General features: G+C 44.6%; 1 protein-coding gene across 3 annotated transcripts in view; it reads left to right on the forward strand.

The window, feature by feature from the left end:
* Positions 1–23,619, forward strand: part of SLC22A3 (solute carrier family 22 member 3) — a 96,085-nt gene that overhangs the window by 47,680 nt on the left and 24,786 nt on the right. For 2 of the 3 annotated variants that reach the window (XM_023254554.2, XR_006598470.1), the window contains exons 4-5: positions 1,414–1,582; positions 2,461–2,578. The exons of the other annotated variant lie outside the window; for it this stretch is intronic. In XM_023254554.2, the coding sequence (XP_023110322.1) occupies positions 1,414–1,582; positions 2,461–2,578 (287 nt within the window). The remainder of the gene's footprint in view (positions 1–1,413; positions 1,583–2,460; positions 2,579–23,619) is intronic. 3 annotated transcript variants of the gene reach the window in all.

The following is a 23,619-nucleotide window of genomic DNA, read 5'->3' on the forward strand; positions in this document are numbered from 1 at the left end:
CAGCAATTCTTTGAAACCTTTTTAAAGCATTCCCTGTGCATTTCTGGGATATAGTTTGAGACGACACCCCTGCGTTCTCAAATATTTCTTAATTCTATTCCTTGTGTACCAAATGGAGAGCTTGTTACTGTGAAGGAGATAGGACCTAAAAATGAGAAGCTCATTTGTCAACCTTTGTTACTTCCGTAACCAGAAAGTTTGACCTTTCTAGAAAGAAAAACTTCCCTTTGCTGTTTGCTCCTTTTCCTGAGAAAAGTCCTGGATGCTACTTGGGCTCTGTTGCCAGTGATGTCCAGACCAGTCACCTCCTCTAAGGGTCACGGTGGATTCGTGACCAGGGAGAGGCAAAAGCTTCCTTTACAGTATTGCTCCGGATCTTTGGGCTTCTAGTCCCTTCCATCACTGCTAGATAATCCTTCCCCAAGCAGTGCCCACCTTAAGGACCCTCTGAAGGTCTTTGTATGGGCCGGGAAGGAGAGAGAGTGTCGGGAAGTTGCCTGTCGCTGGCTGGGGCAGAAGGGATAACTTTGGCATATGAAGCATTTCTAAGGAGATCTAAGTGTAGGTGAATTTTCAAAGCTGCGATCTTAGGGCACAACCAAGTAGCGTAATCCCAAGATGATCGGAATAGAATTAATGACAGATAGAAATGGATTCGTTTGGGTGGAGAAGGATGCCAGCAATAAAATTCCCCATCTGAGTTTTAAAGAGATATCACCTACATGGAAAGTCTGTGGAGAGGACCATCATGTAATAGAAACTACCTCGTGATCTTGAAAAAATCATTTGTAGAGTCTAATGCTCATAAAGAATCTCCTAAAGAGACTATAATATGCACACCTTTAGAGATACCGTGATAGAAATCTAGCCAGTTTGTTTTACTTCTGTATTGATACAATAGTCATCATTTAAGCTTTCCTAAAATCAACAGATACATTTTTTTGTATAACGAGAAGAGTGCTGGGCTGTGTGTGTAAGATGAGTGTGGCCAGTGCCTGCCCATAACTGGCAGAGAAGAGAGTGGGCAGAAAACCCAGCTCCAGCAGGCGTGGAAGTTTTAGTGTCCTTAAGAATGCGGTGGTGTTGGGGCACCTGGGTGGCTCAGTCGGTTAAGCGTCCGACTCCAGTCATGATCTCACGGTTTGTGAGTTCGAGCCCTACGTCGGGCTCTGTGCTGACAGCTCAGAGCCTGGAGCCTGCTTCGGATTCTGTGTCTCCCTCTCTCTCAGCCCCTCCCCCACTCATGCTGTCTCTATCTCTCATAAATAAATAAACTTTAAAAAATTAAAAAAGAAAGAGAGAATTCTGTGGTGTTCTAACAATGCCGATGGATATGACAGATGTAATGTCTCTGTGTGTTTATTTTGGAGCTCAACTTGAGCTTCCCTAACCTCTGTGTTTGTTTTCCTTCAGTAACAGAAATAGTAGGTTCAAAGCAAAGGAGAATTGTGGGGATAGTAGTCCAAATGTTCTTCACCCTTGGAATCATAATTCTCCCTGGAATTGCCTACTTTATCCCCAGTTGGCAAGGGATCCAGCTAGCCATAACGCTGCCCAGCTTTCTCTTCCTCCTTTATTACTGGTAAAGTGGTTCTGGTCATTATTGAATTTATTCTTATTCCACAGAAATGTAGAATCTGCACTTTGTAAACCAACAGGAAAATGAAAGAAATTAAGGAGATCTTCTGACATCTCCAGAGTGGCCGTGGGCTTTGAGAATTTCCAGAGTGTTTGAGAATTTATAGAGAGTGGTCATTAATTGGCTAATAGTTCTCATTAAAGTAGATTAATAAAGTACCAAAACGCAAAACTCCAGAGTATTAGTTATGTTTTGTTATTTTGTAATATTTTCACGAACACTGTAAGGTAACAAACCCTATCTGCCGATATTTCAACATGCAAATTAAATGCAACGAAATCGCTTTGCTTCCCTGTGTGTTCTATTATGCAAATTAATATTGTTCAGGAATCCTCTGAGGAATAAGAAAATGTTGAGAGCATCAGAAAATTAAGTTACCAGAAAGCTACAGGTGTATACATTTGACTCTTACTGAAGCGAATACGTTTTGATCATTTCTCTAATTTAATTCTAATATATGGGGAAATCAGTTTACATACATGCCTAGGTGCCCATTGAATTCTTTTCATGTGTGTAATTTCAGTTCTTTTCATGTGTGTAATTTAGGACACTGTATTCTAGGGTAGCCTGGTCTTACAAGAACAATGTAATATTGATTGTTTTTATTATGACCAATGATCCAATTATCAAGTGAGCATTTTTTCCCTCCGTTATAAGCTTTCCAAGATAATCTATGTTTCAAAGAGCATGTTCTAAACTCTCAGAATCTCCTAAAGTTTTATCTAATTGCAAGCTCTATTTTACGAGGGAAAGTGAGGTTGTTAATTAACTGTTAAGGTTTTGAAATTCCTAGACATAACTCAACAAAGTCTTCTTGCCAGGGTGGTTCCTGAATCTCCTCGCTGGCTGATTACTCGGAAGAAAGGAGATAAAGCATTAAAAATTCTGAGGAACATTGCCAAATGCAATGGGAAGTATCTGTCACCAAATTACTCAGAGGTAATTTCATTTATTACTAGTAACAAATATTATTCAAGTGAGTGAATTAATTTGTCTCATTATCAAACATCTGACTAAATCATTTTTAGTTTGGCTTTAAAAAAGGAAAAAAAAAACCGCCTCGGGGAGAATCACAAGGTGCATTAGAGAAGACACACTTGGAAGCTGTGACAGCATTAAGGTTGAGCCCAACTGGCCACTTAGTCCGTATTTTCATAGTTGCACCTTGTCACTTACATTATTAAACTTTACCTACCGTGCGCCCCGTACTATGAAATCATGCATTCATCTTAATTGCACAAACTAGAGATCTTTTCTTGACATTCAGTGTAGTCTAAAGATTTGTCTTTAAATTGAGTCTTGGAAATACTGTTTCTTCGAATCAGAGCTTGAGCAAGAATGTAGTTTTCAACCTTTAGGCTTACACATGCTGGCTGGCCTACTCCTCCCTCCTTACCTCGTTCCCTTCCTCCCTTCTTTTTCTTCTTCCTTTGTCCAGCAAAGCCTTTTGGGGTGCTTCTGTATCATTACACTAAAAGAAATGGGGGGGACTAAAGCTTATTCTTTGCTCTTTGGAAGGTTCGATATGCCTCAGATATATTTGAAGCCACACCTGGATAATTAGAGAATAATATATAAAAAGATACGGCAATGTGGGCGCCCGGGGGGCTCAGTCAGTTGAGCGTCTGACATCAGCTCGGGTCATGAACTCACGGTTTGTGGGTTTGAGCCCCGTGTCGGGCTCTGTGCTGACAGCCCGGAGCCCGGAGCCTGCTTGGGATTCTGTGTCTCCTTCTCTCTGCCCCTCCCCTTCTCATGCTCTGTCTCTCTCTCTCAAAAATAAATAAGATTTTGAAAAAAAAAAAAGACATGACAATGCTTTACTACAGAGACTAAGTGAATATAGAATAACAGAAGATTTCTTATAAAGGGATGTGAGGAAAGAATTTTGGGAAGATACGAATCTTGAAGAATATTAGGTTGCTAACATTTTTTTTTTTTTTGGTAGCGCTCAGTTTCGATAGAACATTCTGAGAGAAAACAGGCTTCGTTGGTTTTATTATCACCTCCCCAACCCCCCAGAACTTGGTCGGAGATATTTGGATTTCTACCTTTTTCCTTCACTCTTATGTTCAGCAACAAGCAGGAGCCTCCATGTTTACAAAGGTTTCAGTTGACCAGTTGTCACTGGATTGTGATGATGTACCTGGGGGTTTACAGATCGTACAATGTGTGGTAAAGATAAAAAGAAAAAAATCTGTTTTAACCATTAAGGTTAAAGCGATCCTGGTTCTCTGAGCACCTTTGGGCTGTGTATTCCTTTTAGGGAAAAAGTATCCACTGCCTTCACACCTTGCTCTCATCCCGTTAGCCTTGGCCGTCACAACAGGATCAAACGTATAATAATCTGCACTCAGTTTTAATAGTCCAATAAGTATTTTTACTCCTCGCTCAGCAGTATCCTGAAGACACTCACTGCACACGTAGTCCTGGCGTTAAGCATTTGTCAGATCTACATCAAGGTTTTAAAAAAATAGAAAAAAAAAAAAAGAAAGAAAGAAACCAGTGTGTTCTGATGGCTTTCAGAAGAAGGCACTACTTGACGAGGCATGTGATGTGTTATTGTGAGTACTGCTAAGAGGCCCCAGCTACTTCTGCACATCCTCGGGGGACCAGTTCAACGCTGTGCCCATAGACCCACTGACCCACTTCTAATTCACAAACACTGTAGAGACATTTCCCCGGGGAAGTAGTCCAATGCTCTCATGGTTGTGCTTGTGGAAGGATCGTGAATGATGGATCCAGTGGCTTCCAAAACATGTTAACTCTGGTTTTAAGCAGTGAGATGATCTCCATTTGAAAGTCAGGTTCGAAGCCAGACATGAGTCTCTCGCGGACTTTAGTGCCCCAGCCGCCACTGTCTGATGATTACATATTGTGATTGGCTCATAAGCCTCTTCGGTCTTTGATCTATAGGTTCCTGTTCTTTTCTTTTCCTTGCAACCTTGGGAATAAAGAATGCTTGGGTTTTTTTTTTTCTTTCTTCCTTTTTTTTTTTGTTTCTGTAGACTTTTCTGCAGTCTAAATTTTGTTGATTACATCCTTAGGATCCTTTAATATGGCCCTCTGTCTCTTGTGTTCCCTATCAGTTGGTAGGTAGATCTAGAGCTTAATTAAGTTTGGGTTTGATACTTTTGGCAATCCTCCTTCCTAAGTGGTTTAGTACATTTCCATTAAGAGATAGCTCGTGTCTGCCTGTTTCTTCTTTTGTGATGTTAGCTGCCACTGATCGTCGTTGCCTGGATTTATGAATTTATCAGAGGTCGCAAGTGACAGTATTCCCATGTTATCGTTATTATTTCATTTATTGCTGGACTACTTACATAAAGACTAACTTCTCCCATCAATCATTTGGTGACTCTGAGATAACAGGTCTTACAGGAAAGGCAGGAAACGTGTAATTCTTTCTTTTCAAAATAACAAGTCGGTTCACTGCATTCTGCAAAAGTTATCAGTGAATTGTGTGTTGTGGGGTTTTTTAAAAAAATTTTTAAGCCTCATTATTAACATCTGGGTTTTAACCTACTATGAGTCAGCCCTTCTCAGTTATTGTCGTTATCCTGATTTGTGCTTAGATTGCCCCATCTTTGGACAGACAAGGCTCATCTTTGTTGGTTCCGGGCTCCCTCTGCCATATTCTAGGAGTTTCAGAATGCCGCTTTGCTCATTAGTACGGTGACATTTTCCCAGGCTCATCTTGTGGTCTCTGGTCTCACTCTTGGAATCACCCACTTCTCAAAGGGTGCTTTGAGGCTTGAAACAAATGTCTTCAAACTGAACCTATCCATCCCCAACCTTTTAAAATTGTACAATGTAAGTAGAAAAGCAAAGTATTGTCTTCAAGAAGAGAAGGAATTGACATTTCAGTTTAAAACCCCTTGCTAATAGAGGAATTCAGTCAAATTATAGACCAAACCACAATTTTCTGTTTCAGAGATGTTAATGTTCCCACAAAGCATAACCATGTGCAAGATACAGTTTATAATACTCAGAAATACTGGCCAGTGGTGGAATTGCACTCAAGTGCATTGGCTTGAGCCCCAATGCCAAAAGCAAAGCAGGATCCTGTTATGGTTTCTGTGTAACCCTGTCAATTTCTCATGTTCTAGTGACTCAGATAACTAATTGCCCATGTCAATGTCCGGGTCACCTTGAAACCTGATGTTTACATAGTCACTTCAAACCTTCTGTGTCCTTTTGCTGCCTTAACTGGTATCCCTGCTCTCTGGATATAATCTCAAGGACATCCCCATGGCCCAGGATCATAGCCTTTTCTCTTTCCACAGAACCTTTTTGTCAGTAAATCCCGACTTTAGGAAGAAGTTATTATCACGTAAATTACCGCATCCTCCAAGACCTCTCCAATCCCCACCTCATCCTAAGGGTGCACATCATTGATTGCAGTGAAGCTAGAATCAACTAGAAAGGATCTGCTTGACGCACATTGTCCGCAGGAGGACTGGCAGCTATGCTGTCTTCCTCAGCCACCCCCAAACCCCAGCCTGTGCCATCGCTGGCACCAAAGATCCTGGTCTGTTTTATGGGGATCAAAAGACCTAGCTTAAAACAATGCTCTGTATCACAGAAGAGATCCTGAAATTCACCACAAACTAGGATTACACCAACCCCCTGGGCTTTGTAAATGGAAGGGGGATATGGGAAGAAATAGGTAGGGTGGATTGAATTCGAGCATTCAACCAGGTGGGTTATTCTAAGGTTTGGCTGTGTAATAAACCATCACAGTTATATTTCACATGGATGTTACTCATCTCATGGGCCAATAAATTCTGGCTCTCTGTCCCACTGGTCCCTAGGCTTCCATTTGCCAGAATTCCCAGCTGGCTTTTGACTTTGTTAAAGCCACAGCTGGAATGTAGAAATACAGGTGATGAGAACATCAGGCTCTCTGGATATATGAACAGTGTAGTTATTATTTACTGAAAAGAAAAGTCCAAAAATATAAACCCAATGCAGATGAGGCAGGTGGGTGGAACTTCTAGGAAGCTGAAGCAATGTAGAAAACGGAAATCAAAGACCCCCGTAGAGGGTCAGCGGAGGGGCTGAGTGTGGAACAGGAGGCACTTAGCCAATGCAGGAGGACAGTTGGCTTAGACACTTACCTGGGTGCCTTTGCACTGTTTAAGGCACACTTGAAGAAATTAAAACCAAATTCTTGGCAAGACCACGGTAGGTATAGCCCAGGCACAGCAATGGCACAACAGCGTCTCCTAATGTCATTCGGGGCATCCACAGCCATCATCTGACCCGGGGAGCATGTTGGTGATAGAACTGTTTCCTGCCCTGGCCACGCCGGGCAGACTTCTCACACGATGCGGTTAAATTTGGCATCAGTCTGACGTTACTTCCGACCTGTCACTTGGCGTGTGTCGTTTCTTGCCTCACGCCTAGTAAGTTACCAGTCGATCCGACTTTCCATTCTTGTACGGTAGACACGCACCAGTACCGCGTATGTGATTGAACGAGGCATCGAATGGCAATGCTGGTCTGAAGAGATGGCCATTGCCCTAAAAACTGAATGTGTGTCAAAACAGCTGAGAAAGCGAGCAAGTATTTAAGTGGGCTCAGGCTTAGGTAGTAGTAGGCTTGGTCTGTTGGTACGTAGTGGAGAGCTGGGCTTGTTGCTTAGTGACCTTTTCTCATCACGAGGCGGTACTACTTGTGATAGACTGTGTTTTTGTTCCCAGCTCTTCACCTCTCTCTGTAAGAGGATGACACCCCCCCAACCTGTGGCCGTGTGACTGGCCGCAGTGCCTCCGGGCAGGCAGATATACTTCCCCACTGAGGCTTGGCCATCTGACTTGATGGCCCAAGGAACAGAAGTGGCCAGGTACCCATTCAGAGCAGAAGCTGTAAAGGCAGCATGCATTTCTGACAGCTCTCTGGCTCTTTCCTTCTGCCACAAGGACAGCATATCCCAAACTGGTATTGTTCCTTCAGCGTGGTCTCAGAATGAGAAGAACGACAACTTGGAACAGAGCTGCAGGAGCTGACCTACAGCCACTACATGGAATACAGCCCAAACCCAACTGTTTCCTCAGTCAACTACAGTCCGCTCAATGTGTCTTAGTGTGCTCTTGGAGATTTGAGGGTGTCTGTTATGGTGGCCAAACCTAACTAATGTAGCTGATCGTAATAGCACCGTTTCAATTGCCAGAGTAGAGTTTAGTGATTCAACACATTTTTGGTTACCTGGGTGACGGTGGATTGTGGTAGTTTATTGTTTGAAATATTCATGTCCCGCCCCTCATTTCCATTGGATGAAAATACTTCCTGGTTCCATTGATATCGGGCATGGCAGCGTAACTCACTTTGGTCTCGTGGCAGGTGAAATGTATGTCCTGCCCTTTGACTTTGGCCTTGATCACGCCTTGACCATGCGAGTTGCTTTGGCCAATGGCAGGTTACCTACCACCAGACGTGGTGCAGTAGGCTCTTGAGATGTGGGCTTGCTCTCTGCGCTTCAGCCATCACCAGGAGAAGAATATTCCCAGGCTCGCCTCCTGGCCCCAGAGGAGGCTGAGAAGCATTTGGAGTAAGGCTGATTTTACCAAAACTTCCCAAACCTAGATCAGCAGTCTCTCAGCCAACTCACAAATGTGTGAGGTAAACAAATGCTTATTATTTTATGCCACTGAGATCGATGGTTGTTATGCAGCATTATTTAACCAATACGCTGGTTAAACAGCTCTTGGCGCTTACCGACCCAGATCGTACAACTGCGTAGGTAGCAGCTGTGGCTGTGGTTGTGCTTGCATTTTTTTCTAAAGGATTTTAAAAGCCCTTACCCTAAAGCTCCCTCTCCTCCCCTACTCCTCCACGTCTTGTCTTTGTATGCGATATGCTCATGGAAAAAGAGTATGTTGCAATTCTCGTTAACAAAGAGCCTCTAACAGCGTAGAACTGAATATTTGTCCATATTCGTTAGCGATGTTGTTCTGTGTTGGCCCCCAAAACCAATAAGTCTTGATTGTAATTTCCCTATTTTGATGCTATGCTTATATAGCTCCTTGTTCACAGCTAACCTACAACTTACTAAAATACAAATGCCAGATGTTATATTGATGCCTATTCGTGCATAAATACGCTCGTGGGCAGTGTCCCTGGTGGCATGTTTACATAACATCAGGAGCTAATGCTTGAGCTTTCTGATCCCAAGCCTTTAGGCAGGTATATAAGAAATAGAAAATAGAAAAGATTAAGACCTCATTAGATAGTGTCAGGCTAAAGTTAAGATTACCTCAGTTACCAGAGTGATTTCCAACTCTTGATAGCTGCCATCGTATCTGTATTTTAACGAAGTATCACACAGATGCCAATATCACTACAGAAAGGGACTTTCCAGCCTTGGGAATGTCTGTTTATGACATTTCCTTTCAATGGGGGATTTTTATAAATGTAACTCTTGTTCTTCCAAAGAAGGAACCACACCAGGATTCTGGCTGTCATGAAGCCCGTCTGGGCTGTGCGGAATTTCAGCCCAATTATTGTACTGTCTTTGTTAATGCTGTGTTTAATTACCATCTCAGGACTTGAAAACTCTCTTCCCGGAATTCAATTACAGAGAAAGTAATTCAGGCCCAAGCAGTGTCCAAGGCGGGGCTCCAGTCCACTTCCCATGTCAAGAGTGGGAAAGGCGTGAGTCTAGAAAATAGTGAAGGATATCGGAAAGAAAGTCACCGGAAACTCATACACCACTTTCCCTTCACAGAATTCCAGCTTCATTCTTTGACCTCACACAGAACTTATGGTGCCAATCGTACCAGCAAAGCCATCATCCTTAAAAATGGCATATAAAAATTACTGGAATATGCGTGCCGCCATGTTAACTTTCATTTAGAATATTCTCGAATGCATAAAAAATAGCATATATGCCAGTAAAAATACTGGCATATAAAAATTACTGGAATATGCATGCTGCCATGTTAACTTTAATTTAGAATATTCTCGAATGCATAAAAAATAGCAGGACACTTTATATAGCTCACATAGAATGGACCTTTGGAGCTGAGAGTTAATTTAATAGTACTCTACCTAAATACATTTTCACAAATAGCCTGAGTTCAACGAATGACCTATATTTAAATGGGTTGTTTACTTGGTTCCCATGTCTTTAACCTTTTCAAAATGTGACCATATTGCACGAAAAGGGTAAAATGTTGCGTGAAGAAAACTAATGCCTGCAAAGGGGGAAAATGCTACAATAAAAACAGCCACAAAAAACAGTCCTGATGGACTTTTGAATCCAGAGTGAACTCCTTCCCCCCCCCCCCCCCCGCTCCAAAGTGGGTGATTAAATTTTAAGCCCCTCCCATGAAAGGAAATTCTGCCTAAACTCTTTCCAGGTCGGTGGACTCTCGTTTAACCTATACAAATATTGATGGGAGGATGTTCCGGAGCATCATATGGCTTTCATTGAGCTAGGAATCCGAGTGACATATCTCTTACGGAATGAGATCGCAGCTTTGGAGCAGATAAGGCAGATTTTTCAGGACGCCTCCCCAAAGAACAGCATCTCGAGTGGGGAAGCCTGGAGAGACAGGGCCCCCCCACCCCAGTTCCTCACGCCCAACTTCCAGACTCCCTCTAGAAATAACTGGGCCGTACACCTTTGTCAGAACCTTAACTGTTTCATTTAAATACAAGTAAAAGCTTGAAAAACGTCCATCAGAAGTGTGAAAGGAAAGCACGCAGCATTACTGTTAACGTGCAGTCCGGGTGTTCGATCCTGCGCATCGGTCTTGGTGTCTCATGACACATCACTGACGAGTAATGGGACCTGCAGGACCCAGGACAGCGGACTCAGGAGCCAGTAGGGTGACCAGTTGTCCGCGTTTGCCCAGAACTGGGGGGATTCCTGGGACGCAGGAAAGTCTGAGAAAGTCTCAGGCAAACTGGGACGGGCTGGTCAGTCCTCGCCCACCCGGCTGTGTCAGAGGGAGATACAAAGGTTTACGTACGTGGGCTTCACATCTGCCTGCCTGCCTGACGCCACTAGAGGATGGGCTCCGAGTTTGCTCCTTGGACTGGTCCCAAAGTCAGATGCAGGCCGCCACGCCCCAGGGCCCACCAGACCCCTCTCTTTCTAGCCATCTCTTCTTCAATCCCTCGCTTCTTTTCTCTCTCTCTTTGTCTTCTTCTTTTTTTGTTTTTTAACTTTTACGGCCTTTATTTGAAGTTCCGACATGAAATGATACTCCTTTTTTAAAATAACACTTGACTGACATCTGATAAACACACAAAAAGCTGCACGTATTTGATTTATTCAGCTTGCTTACTCCCCTTTCTATTCTAGTTCTTATTTGGTCTTGAACCCCAGCCTATTTGGGGTGCCTGGGTGGCTCTGTTGGTTAAGCGTCCGACTCTTGGTTTCGGCTCGGGTCGCGATCTCACGTTTCATGGGTTGGAGCCTCACATCAGGCTGTGCGCTAACACCTGAAGCCTGCTTGGGATTCTCTCTCTCTCTCTCTCTCTCTCTGTCTCTCTCTCTGCCCCTCCCCTGCTCACTCTGCACACATGCTGTCTCTCTCATGCTCAAAATAAATAAACGTAAAAAGAAAAAGTCTGATTTGAACCCTAGCCTATTTGAGGGCCTGACCCCTGCTTAATGTTTGCCCTCTCTCTTGAAAGTAGGAGCCTGTTGCTTATATATCTGCTCATCGGTTCTCTGAAAGCCACATGCCACATTCTCTTGATGACCGGCACCTGCTCTTTCGAGAGACCGCTGCCACTAAGAGCCCCCTCTGCAGACGCGTCCCAGACCACAGACAGCCGTGTGCCCATGCAAGACTCACGTGTGCCCTCCCTTGCACCGGCCTCTCCACCTGCAGGTCCTGGTCCCATTTGTGGCCAGGCACAGAGCCACGGCCCCTCCGTTCACACGTGACCTGCTCTCCCTCCTGCTGAGACTCCAGCAGATCTCTGTGGGGGATGATGGAGGTGGGGGGCGCAGAGAGCTCCAAGCTCTGGTGACCTTCACAGTCATTTCAGCGGGTCATTCGTTGTTACATAATCTGGGAATCAGGGACCCCTCCCTTTTTCCTTCTCAAAGGCTGATCCTCGCCCTGGAGAGTAATGGCCCTCCCCTTCCAGCCTCAGCATGCTGTAGGATACAGAGGGGCACTTGCCTCTTTCTGCCGAGCCCAAGCCCTGGTGGCATGACGAACAGAATGAATTCAAATATAAAAGAAAATGAATAAGCCACACGGGCTTTTTCTATTCTGTTAATAACGGTAGCTCTCTTTTGTGGGCATTGTGAAAATGCTTAATTCAATTATTTTAATTCTGAATCCCGCTCTAATAGAATAGGGGAGTGGGTTTGCCCTTTCTTTTTCTTTTTCAAGCATTTGCCAAGAGAACGGCCCTCTAATACCGTCTTTGAAACGTTCACGCTCTGTGTGAGCGAGAAAGATGCTCGGCTTTTCGAAGCATTTTGTTCCTGCGCCATTTGGCCCAGTCTTGTGTTTTTGGCAAAACCAGTTCGTGCGATCCCAATTGCTGTGCTTCCCCGCTGTGAATAAATGAGAAAATACTAGCTCTTTGTGAACGCGCTCCCTGCTGCGAAGGCGATGAGGGGTACAATGTCCAGAGCCCTGTGTGTCCAACTCCCTGGCAGGGATTCTGGGCGTTACTCCTAACCCAGAGCTGCCGTTGCCATGACGATACTGGCTGCTCGACCTTCATCCCATCAGGAAAGTTGCCTTTGTTCACGAAATAATCCTAAGAAAAGAGGTGCAGCCTGGGGAGCAGGTGAAATCATTCAGATTCTCCAAGGCCAAGTTGATGCTGGTGAACACAGACGAGCTCCATTGATGCAAATAAACACGGGAGGAAATTGTGTGAGAGTAAAGGAGAAAGCACACTAAGGTCCACTTGTTTTTTCCTTCGCTCGAGGCCCCATCCGGGAAAATGGTAGGAAAGATGTCAGGTGCTAGATCTTTCATGGGATCAACCCTCTCTTTCCTGAGAGGGCACCCAGATGGCTGGATGAAGAATATCGATTGTGTCGCCTTCCCAGCGCTTCCTCATGTGGGTGCAGATGCAAAGGGGACTAGGTGCGCACAATCCAGAGATGGCTGGATGTCTTGTTTTGGAACCAAATACTATGGACCTGTGCTGTTTTCTTTTTTCTTTGAATTTGGTGCTGTTTAAAGGGAACCTGATTGGGTGGAAGCCTTCCTTCTCCACGTAGTGAATGCACCCTTCTTGATGTAGCCAGGTGAAGGAGGGCTGAGAGTGAAGTCTTTATGTCCTTCCCAGGAGAAGAACGTGGGGAATGTTGGGGGGAATGGCCAGAACCGAGGACACTCTTTCTGCTAGAGGAAACTTTTCATGTAAAAGCAAAATTTGTCACCTTCCCTAGTAACGGGCATGGAGGGCGGCCAGACAGAAAATCCTGATGAGCAGGGTTGCTAACACACTGGTGTCTCCCAGCAGCTGTAACTTCAGCCCCACGGCAGATGGGATAATCAGGTGGCAGTCTGCCCCAAGGGGCCACAGACCCTTGGGGACCATGGAAATTCTGCAAGACTCCTCAAACCATTCGCAACCAAGCCTTATCTATAGAGTGAATTAATACACCTTGGATAAATACGTACTAATTTTTCAGATGAAGGCGGATGCAATTGTTCGTAATAATAACTAATGGGTTGAAAGATCTTATTGGGTTTGTAGTAAATCTATGTCATTATGTGGCTTCAATGAATAGAAATTAAAAGCACAACTTCTATCATGTGGGCAGCCATTCTATTCTTTGACATTACCTGGAAGTGGTAATATTCGGGAGGGATAAGAGTCACGGATCTGTCAGCACAAGTAGGATTAGTCTCCATCTGCTGCAAAACTGTTGTCTGAGCTGTCACAGTTAAAGTTACATGATGTTCTCAGAAGAGCTGAAGGGCCTCTCATCGTCTTCATAAACATGGAATCTTGACAGCTTCCACAAGATTCATTCATTTTTTTGATTCGGTCAAGTAAACGCAAGTGCATCGTATTCTGCCCTTTCACTGACCTTGTGGACAAGTTCTACGTGTTGAGTAGGAAGGGTTGAGTGACTCGGTGTACCGTTGCCTTGCTACCTCGAGAAGGTGAATCCTGGTTTTCTTTCCTGCTCACATTTCAGAGCCTACACACACAAATAGTTTAGATTTTGAGGAAGAATGAGGGAGGCTTACAGAATGCATGCTCAGCGTGATTATTTTATTTAGAGTGCCGTAGAGTTTAAGTACGTCTCCTCCTGTTTCGATCATTATGTGTAGTCTCCAGGCATAAATAGTTGTCTTTGAGACCTTAGAGAAATTTTGCCAAAGACAGTTGAAGGGACGCCTGGGTGGCATCCAACTCTCGATTTCGGTCATGATCTCATGGTTCATGAGTTTGAGCCCTGTGTCGGGCTCTGCGCTGACAGCGTGGAGCCTGCTTGGGATTCTCTCTCTCCCTCTCTCTCTCTGCCCCTCCCCCACTAGTGCTGTCTCTCGAAAATAAATAAACTGTAAAAAAAGACAGCTGAAGCATTCACTCTGCCATTCATGATCGTTTACATGCTGTGTTTATAGAGACTGCTCCAAAATTAGCAGGGGACGGACTTTTTGATGGCAGTTGAGTGAACCGTAGGGTCTGCTTCATGTAGTATTTTTTACCCTATCCTTTCTTCCCAAGTTCTGTAAACTATTTGGTAGACTTTATTGCCTAAACATAACCAGCTTCTTAAGTTCAATAAGTCATTGATCGTTGCCATGAAGATATTTTTCACGTTACAGAGTGAAGCACAGAATATTTTATTTGGTGGTCACATGTTTAGAAAAACCATTTAAGTTTAATTGACATGAGGCTGCGCAGAAGCAAAAGGACACTGACTCACCCGGTGTAGCTGGTACTCATTGTCATTTGTGTATCTATTTAGTTAGCAAATAGTTACCAAGCGCTGTGTTCAAAACATCTGCTTTTTAAACAACCTCCATGTAATATTCACTTTCAAAAAATGTTTCTTGACAGGCATTCAAGATGCATTTTTTCCAATTCTTTGTGGTTGCTTTTTTGTTTCTTTTGTCTTTTTGGAGCTGTTTTCAGTTTTCGTGACTGGTAATTCCTTATCTCTTCAACTATACTCGCTTTCATCATATAGGGATGTTGAATAGGGCTAAATCTAAATTCTTGTCAGTTAAAGTTGAAGGACAGCTTAGCTTTCATGGGCAGTGTTTGGAAACCATTTCAGTGTTTTTTGTTTTTTATTTATTGCATTTGTTTATAAATAGGAAAGTATTCTTATTGGATCTCAGTCAGTATAGCTGTGAATGATGAAAACGAACATGTATATTTGGTGAAATATAATAAAACAATTCACAGTTCAAAATTAGGGTAAATCGTGTGCACAGGCTCACCTCGATGCACATTACCGTGGTCCAGAGTCAAGCCGTGAGACTAAACATGCTTCATTATCGAAAACCTCCGGAAACAGAATTCCAGGGATGGCATCTGCCATCTGCTCGTGGCTTGTACATAGAAGCATCTCGTCCCTCTCTAAAGATTGTTCTGCACTGAACAATAAGGACATACCAATGAACAATAACTAGCCGTATGGGAAAAAATTTTTCGCAAATCAAGGAAAGGGAGCAGCTTGCAAATTCTAGAACGCACCAAGGATTGTGATATTTACGGAGGTACACTTCAACTAGCCTTTTGACTGTTTGGTTGTACTTGACCGTCGGCGGAAAAGCAAGCGAATAAACAGGAAACGAAGGGTTTTCTGAGGTACCGGAGGAAGGCAAGATTTGGAGGTTCCCTGTGGTGTGTAATGCTGGGTCCTGTGATGCAGGCAGGATTCGTGCCCTGAGTAATGCCAGATTGCTTTCCGTGTACACCCATCAAGTGTCCAGGTGCCCACACACATTGGGTATTTTCCGATCTTCTAATTTTGGCCCGCCTCCTGAATGTTTGCAGTGGCACATCTCTGGTTACTAGTGAGATTCTGCATATCTTCAAGCACCTTACTCTGCCGTTTGGGTTCCTTCTCTGTGGGTTGCCTTGCCATCTCCTTGCCCACGTGTGTTGGATTTTCTGGCATTTGCCTCCTCCAATTTATAGGATCTCCTCTCATATTCTAAAACCACCACCCCTTGTGGGTTTTCGACATTCCAAGTGTATTCTCCTCAATGTTTTAGTTACTTTTAATTTTGCCTACTTTTTTCTTCATTGAACAAAAATTCTTACAGCCTTAAGCTTCTTCGATACGGGCAAGTGAGTGTATTTTTGCGTATTGATTGTATTATAGGTTTCGTTTAAGAAATATTCTTCTACATCCAAGGGCCGCAAAGATATTCCCCTATTAGCTATGGCTTTAGCTACCACAGTCATGCCCGAATTTTTCTGCCCCCCACCATTCCGACTGAGAAGCAGTGATCCATCTTGATTTGTTTCAATGCCAAGCTGGTTGGTTTTTGTTTTTTTCGGTTTTTTTGTTTTTTTGTTTTTTTTGTTTTTTGTTTTTTTTTTGAGGTCCAGCTACTAAGCAAATTCATCATTTATCAAGTTCCTGTTTCAGTGTCTGAATTAGTTTCCAAGCCAAAGCCTGTATCCTATTTTTAAGGAACCAAATAGCTGGTGACTTAAATATGTGCTTCTGTGCTGCAGACTTGAGCCAGGATCCAGACGGGTTGCAGGGTTGCAGATGTTATCAGTGACGGCATACTTACAAAGCTCCATATGATAAAGAAAGGGGTAATGAGTCACAGCATTTAGACCCCAGCTTTGTGTGCACTACAAAACAGTCATCTTCACCTTGTTGGCCTCAAAAGATGAATACGTGGGGCACCTGGGGGGCTCAGTCGGTTAGGGGGGTCACGATCTCTTGGTCGTGAGATCGAGCCCTGCGTTGGGCTCTGCACAGTGGGCATGGAGCCTGCTTAAGATTCTCTCTCTCTCTCTCTCTCTCTCTGCCCCTCTCCTTCTTGCCCTTCTCTACAGCACCCTTTACAATTCTGTTCATCCCGGGAATAAAGTAGAAGGGATATGGTTGTTCCTCCAAATACTCAGCATTTCTTTATTTAAAAAAAATTTTTTTTTAACGTTTACTTATTTTTGAAAGAGAGAGAGACAGTGTGAGCGGGAGACAGAGAAGGGCAGAGAGGGAGACACAGAATCCAAAGCAGGCTCTAGGCTCCAAGCCATCAGTACAGAGCCCGACGCGGGACTTGAACTCACAAACTGAGATCATGACCTGAAGCTGAAGTCAAGACACTTAACTGATTGAGCCACCCAGGCGCCCCTCAGCATTTCTTTAAACAGTGAGATTTAGGGGCGCCTGGGTGGCGCAGTCGGTTAAGCGTCCGACTTCAGCCAGGTCACGATCTCGTGGTCCGTGAGTTCGAGCCCTGCGTCAGGCTCTGGGCTGATGGCTTAGAGCCTGGAGCCTGTTTCCGATTCTGTGTCTCCCTCTCTCTCTGCCCCTCCCCCGTTCATGCTCTTTCTCTCTGTCCCAAAAATAAATAAACGTTGAAAAAAATAAACAGTGAGATTTGCAGGGGCGCCTGGGTGGCTCAGTCAGTTAAACATCCAACTTTGCGGTCATGATGTCAAGGTCTGTGAGTTCCAGCCCCACATCGGGCTCTGTGCTGACGGCTCAGGGCCTGGAGCCTGCTTCGTATCCTGTGTCTCCCTCTCTCTCTGCCCCTCCCTCACTCATGCTCTGTCTCTCTCTCTGTCAAAAATAAATAAACATTAAAAAAGTTTTTTAAAAAATGAGATTTGCTGTCTGCGACAGTGATGCCCTGCCCTCCCTCTCTGTACCTTGTAAAGGGAGGTGATGTGTATGAGCACACTTCAGAAATGTAAAAAGAGATCATGATTTTTAGATCCACCAACAACACCTTCATGAGATCTACCTGGGGCTGAAATTTGATTTGTTAACGTTCTTTCCTTGGGCAGTTGCACAATTTCTTAGCTGAAAGCCTTCCACAGGATGGAAGTTCGCACCAGGGCCCTCTGCTTTAGTGTTACACTTTCGTGGTTTATTTCTGTGATAAATTGATTAGTGCCTGTGAATTGAAAATGCAGTAGAAATGGTCCTCATTTCCTTTTAGGCGTTTTAATGGTGCAATTTTTGTCAAAAGGGGTTATTACGAGAAACAAAATCGTAAAGATTGCAAGTTTTCCAAATTTAAATCAGACAGGCTAAGTTTAACTCCAAATAGAAATTTAGTGTTTTGCATGGTAAATTCCCATCAGGAAGAAGGTGTGGACCAGAGGTCTTTTGGGTAAACCTGAGAAATCTACAGACTCTTGGTCACTCAGGATAAGCTAGGCCTGTGTGTAACGTGCAGTCCCCAAATCTCAGTGGCTTAAAACGATAAAGGGCTAACTAAGTCTCTTCTGTGCCCGTAAGCTCACTGGGGGTTCCTCTCCTCGGAGCGGGGTTCTCCGCCTATAATCCAGGCTGTCCTAGCGGCTGCTGCCTGGACTATCAGAGGAAAGAGAATTCGAGGGGGTCTTACTTCAGCAGTGAAATGCTCACACGTCCTTGGCAGATTTGGGTAGCGGCCCCCGCCCCCTGCAGGCACAAAGGGCCAAGAAGTACAATCTTATCATGCCCCTGTAATGGGGTAAGGAGGGAGGGAGGGAAGCAAAATTATTTGGCAAACAGTGCTAATAAGTACCACCAGAGGCCCCTTTTAAGATAGAAACAAATGATTAAGAGCACAGGATTCAGTTAACACTGACTCAGGAAGATAAATGCTTTTCAGTTCAAATGATTACTGCAAAGCGGGCTTCACCTTCTATAACTGGTAAAAATAAATAAATAAATAAATTTGGTCGAAGTGTACCCACATTTTAAAAGTTGTGATGGAAAGACATAGTAGCAATTATGAAGACCCGTTTCCCAAGAGAGAAACCCCAACTTCGGGGCACCCTGGGAGCGGACGGAGGGCCGTGCCCAAAGGAACAGACATCAGGGGCACAGGGACAGGGGCAAGTGGAAGAGCCGCCAGGTGTCCCCCCCACCCCGGCACAGCCGGCAGGTGGGGGCCAGTTCGGGGCAGGGATTCGCACAAAACGCCCTGAAGAGATGCCCGAGAACCAAGTGGAGGGGGAGCACCCGGGAATAGGCGGGGACCCCACCTGGGCTTGCGGAGAGGCTGGGAGGGGCCGGAGGACGGAAGAGAAGAGAGAGAGACCCCGTCCCTGGGGGGACATACAGGAGGCAGCTGACACCAACCTGCAGGTTCTGAGAATACCGTCCTGGACTCGCTCCATCACCGTGGCCCTGGGCACTTGTGTGGCAGAGCCTGTTGCCACCTGGCTGTCCTTGGCCTGTCCAGAAAGGGCTGCCAACCCAGAGTCGGGGCAGGAGTCCTTTAGGCCCGCAGGCCCGGGCAGAAAGACACCTGCCGGGAATCTAACTGGGCAAAGTTGTCATTTTACTGGAATCCTGCAGATACCTGAACATCTGGAAAAGAGAGCTGACGTGGGCAGCAGCTCGCAGAACCTAGTGGAAAATACCACCCCCTGCCCCAGCTGATGAAGAGAAAGGCCGTCTCATGAGTTTCTATCTACCCTGTTATTAACACGTTAAAGAGTGTGTTCTTGTTAAAACCATGTCTGGGGCGCCTGGGTGGCGCAGTCGGTTAAGCGTCCGACTTCAGCCAGGTCACGATCTCGCGGTCCGTGAGTTCGAGCCCCGTGTCGGGCTCTGGGCTGATGGCTCGGAGCCTGGAGCCTGTTTCCGATTCTGTGTCTCCCTCTCTCTGCCCCTCCCCCGTTCATGCTCTGTCTCTCTCTGTCCCAAAAATAAATAAACGCTGAAAAAAAAAAATTAAAAAAAAAAAAAACCATGTCTGAAGCATTCAGAAGACTGAAAAGAAACGATGATAAAAAGATTGATGAGTGGAAGAGTGTGGTTTGGCTTTCATTTGTGACATATCAGATGACTTTAATTCACTCACTAGCTTTTTCCTTTCTCTTAAAAAAAAAAGTCCTTGGCTAATCAGTGACTCATAGATACTCAATTTGTGGATTCATAGAATTAAAAATTTTGTGTATCCAAGCATGCTACTTTAGTATAAGACAATGGACGTCCTTTAAAACGTGATATTTAGAACTTTTCTGTTTCAGTGATTGTCACTGACGTTTGTAGGTGCTATAGGAGAGTTGACGGACATGTTCAATTCAATCATTTTGGTGTCCCTGTGCCCCCCCCTCCAAATTCTGAGCCTTTTGGGTTAGAGTTTTAGATCTGAGAGTGCCTTTTCTTCTTTCTCTTTCTCTTAACACCCCCCCCCAAAAAAAAACCTCTTTCAGTTTGTTTTTTAAAAATGAAGAAATGTTCCAACACGTGACCCACAGCTGCAACCCGTTAACCTTTGCTAATATTGAGTCTGCACTTTGGATCCCTCGTGGGACCTCTAGATTGATGCGCTTTTGCTGTTCTAGGCAGTGTGCCTGCTTGGGGAATGGAGGGGAGGGGCTCTCTCCAGCCAGACTCAAACGGATGGAATAAATATCTTCTCTGCACGGCACCGTAACAGAAGACCTGGCTGGGCCCCAGGTGCTTGGGACCCGCTCTGTCCAGTACAGCAGCCACTAGCCATGTGTAGTCATGGAGCTGTGCAATGTGGCTAATCTGAACCAAAATGAGCTGTAAAAGCAAGCTGAATGGTGAATTTCTTAGAGCACGTAGAATATTTTGTTAACTTCATATTAATTACCTGTTGAAATGGTAACATGTTGGATAGATTGGATTAAACGGGACATTTTATTAGAATTGATTTTGACTGTTTATTTTCACCCCTTTTAATGTGGCTTCTAGAAAATTGAAACTGAACTGTGTAAGTCGCACTATAATTTTGTGGGGTGGCTCCGGTCCAGGTGACTGAGATGTATCTTTAACTACCTTATTAAGAGGCAAATGCTTGTCATCATTTTAATGTGGACTTTTCCTTTTACTGTGAACTCTGCATGGTAAATATTTTGTCTACTCTTATTTTTCTTAAAGTTTACTTATTTATTTTGAGAGTGAGAGAGAGAGCACACACACATGCACAAGTTGGGGAGGGACAGAGAGAGAGGATCCCAAGCAGGGTCTGAGCTGTCAGCACAGAGCCCGATGTGGGGCTTGAACCCATGAACAATGAGATCATGACCTGATTCGAAGTCAGACGCTTAACTGATTGAGCCAACCCAGGCTCCCCTACGAACTCTTGTTTTAAAATTTTTTTTTTCAACGTTTTTTATTTTATTTTTGGGACAAAGAGAGACAGAGCATGAATGGGGGAGGGGCAGAGAGAGAGGGAGACACAGAATTGGAAACAGGCTCCAGGCTCTGAGCCATCAGCCCAGAGCCTGATGCGGGGCTTGAACTCACGGACCGCGAGATCGTGACCTGGCTGAAGTCGGACGCTTAACCGACTGCGCCACCCAGGCGCCCCCGAACTCTTGTTTTAAAGTAGAATGAGGTTTTTAACAATTCCTGAAGCACTATGGGTTATTTGACAAATTCTCTTTTGTGGATATCAGGTAGTGCTAAGCTGGCCTCGGCTTTCTAATGTTAAATACTTACCCTTGGACCTTCTGGTGCCGGCCTTCATCTCACTGAGGGTGGTGTGCACGAGGCAGGGGGCCAGGGGGTGAGGGCACGGGTGCCCAGCAGGCATCGGTGGACTTCCTCCCGCCCAGCCCCGCCTTCTGGCCCCTGACGCTTGTATGAGACACGTGTGGGCAATTGAACTTCGAAGGTGACCCCTGGGCCTCCAAATCAGTGAACCCCAAATCCCCAAGCAATATTTTATTCTCACAGCTTTCTGAGTGAGTCAAGGCTTCTAGAGAACAGAGCTTTAGGGAACCAGCGACAACTGATTAAATTACAGGGTCTGGCTCAGGAACAGATAAAGCCTCCTTCTCATTGGTGGCTTCCTTTTCCTTGTGAAATATGGCAACTGATGAAAAATCCACCTGTTGAGAACAAGCAGCTGAAACTTCAAGGCTGGAGACACAGCCACCTGACATTGTCCCCGCCACCCCCTCCCCTCCCCTGGCCGGCCCTGCGAACGAGTTCTTTCCTCTGAAGCCTGGGGGGCGCTATTACTTCTCAGCCTGGGGAGAGTAAACTCTAGGAGGCAGCCCTGAGGCGGGACAACTCACTGACTATCAGTGCTTCTCACACTAGTCTCCTTGGATGTTGTAAAAACACAGATTCTGATTCCCTAATCTGGGTTGAGGCGTGCTGAACGAGCTCGCGGGTGATGGCCACACTGCCGATGCGCGGACCACACACACTTTGAGAAGCACGTTCGCGAAGCGTCATCTGCTTGTGTGGACATTCCCGAAAAATTATCCGGCCTGAGGCCTGGGAGATCAACGTGTCAAACTGGCGTTAAATATACCTGGTAAACTTAAGAAAATCCAATATAAAAAGAAAGCCTTGAAAAAGGATTGACCATTCTTTTTACAAAGGGATTCACAACAGGGAACCTTTAAAAGCATCTCCCCTTAGGCATTATGGCATCAGCTAGAGTTTACTAACTGAAAAGATAAAAAAGTGCCAAGGGAACCGTCATCTGGAAGTAAATATCTCTGAAATGTTATAAAAAACAATAGTAATGCTGATCACTTCCATTACTGAATGCTGTGTGTGTACCCTGTGTGTGTGTGTGTGTGTGTGTGTGTGTATGTATGTATGTATGTAAACGGATTATCTAATTGGATCTTCAAAATACTAGTAAAATGAGGGTTACTATCCTTACACTCCTGACCAGAGAAGTAAGGTCCATGGAGTTTAAGTAACATGTCAGGAAGAAAACGTTCTGAGCAAAACACTGTGTCTCAGGCCTGATCCTGGCTGGTTGTCCTTTTTTTTTTTCTTTTTTTTTTTAAGTGTTTTTAATGTGTGTTTATATTTAGAGAGACAGAGAGAGAGAGAGAGAGAGAGAGAGAGAGAGAGACTGTGCTTGAGTGGGGAAGGGGCAGAGAGACGGAGACAGAATCTGAAGTAGGCTCCAGGCTCTGAGCTGTCAGCATAGAACCTGATGCGGGGCTCGAACGCGCGAGCAGCAGGATCGTGACCTGAGCTGAAGTTGGAGACTTAACCGACTGAGCCACCCAAGCACCCCCTGGCTGGTTGTCTTTCACATCAGGGGCACACTGACACCATATTTAGAACAGATGGCAATTTATAATGTCTTTCTCTTCCTCGGCAATTTAAATTAAAATGTCAACTTAAAGAATGGTTTCAGAAAGGCACCAGGAAGGATTGTAAATACAGCTAGATTGATCAAAGAAAGATGAACAAAGTATACTTTCAGCGTAAGCTCAATCACTGGTAACGTAATGTAAAAGTCTTGGAAAAGCTAAAAGACCATTAAGAGACAGGACAGATGGCACTCAGCTCAGTAAATACACATCAGGAAACCAACATGTGCAATCTACCTGTGAGCAACACCTTTTCCTATGAGTGACATCACTAGACAACAAGAGTCCAAACACGCAAATGTTACCAAGAGCCTTTCCTGTCTTCCTTTACTCCGAACTGAAGCAGGCACATACCACTTACATGGCATAATCATACGACGAAATAGAATACCACGCTAGACACAAAAGATAACATTCTGTGTGGCTCCCTTTATATGAAATTCTAGAAAAGGCAAAACTGTTATGACAGAAAACAGATGAGGGGGTGCCAGGGGCTAAGAGTTGGGCGTGGGGAGAGGGTGACCGTAGAGTCAGGAGGAAATTTCCTGAGGGTAATGGAGACGTTCCATCTCACGATGGCGATGGTGGAAGTAGGGATTTCTACAACTCAACCCATTAGTCGAAACTCACCGAAGTGTACCCTTGGAATTGCTGACTTCTATTGTATGAAAGTTCTGTGTCGATAAAGCGAATTAAAATACATATATATTATAACCTAATATAGCCTTTCTACCCTTTTGTATCTGACTCAGAGTAAGTGAAATTCAGTAACCCTTTGGCAACAG

This window comes from Felis catus, chromosome B2 (assembly GCF_018350175.1).
Source record: "Felis catus isolate Fca126 chromosome B2, F.catus_Fca126_mat1.0, whole genome shotgun sequence".
NCBI classification, from domain to species: Eukaryota; Metazoa; Chordata; class Mammalia; order Carnivora; family Felidae; genus Felis; species Felis catus.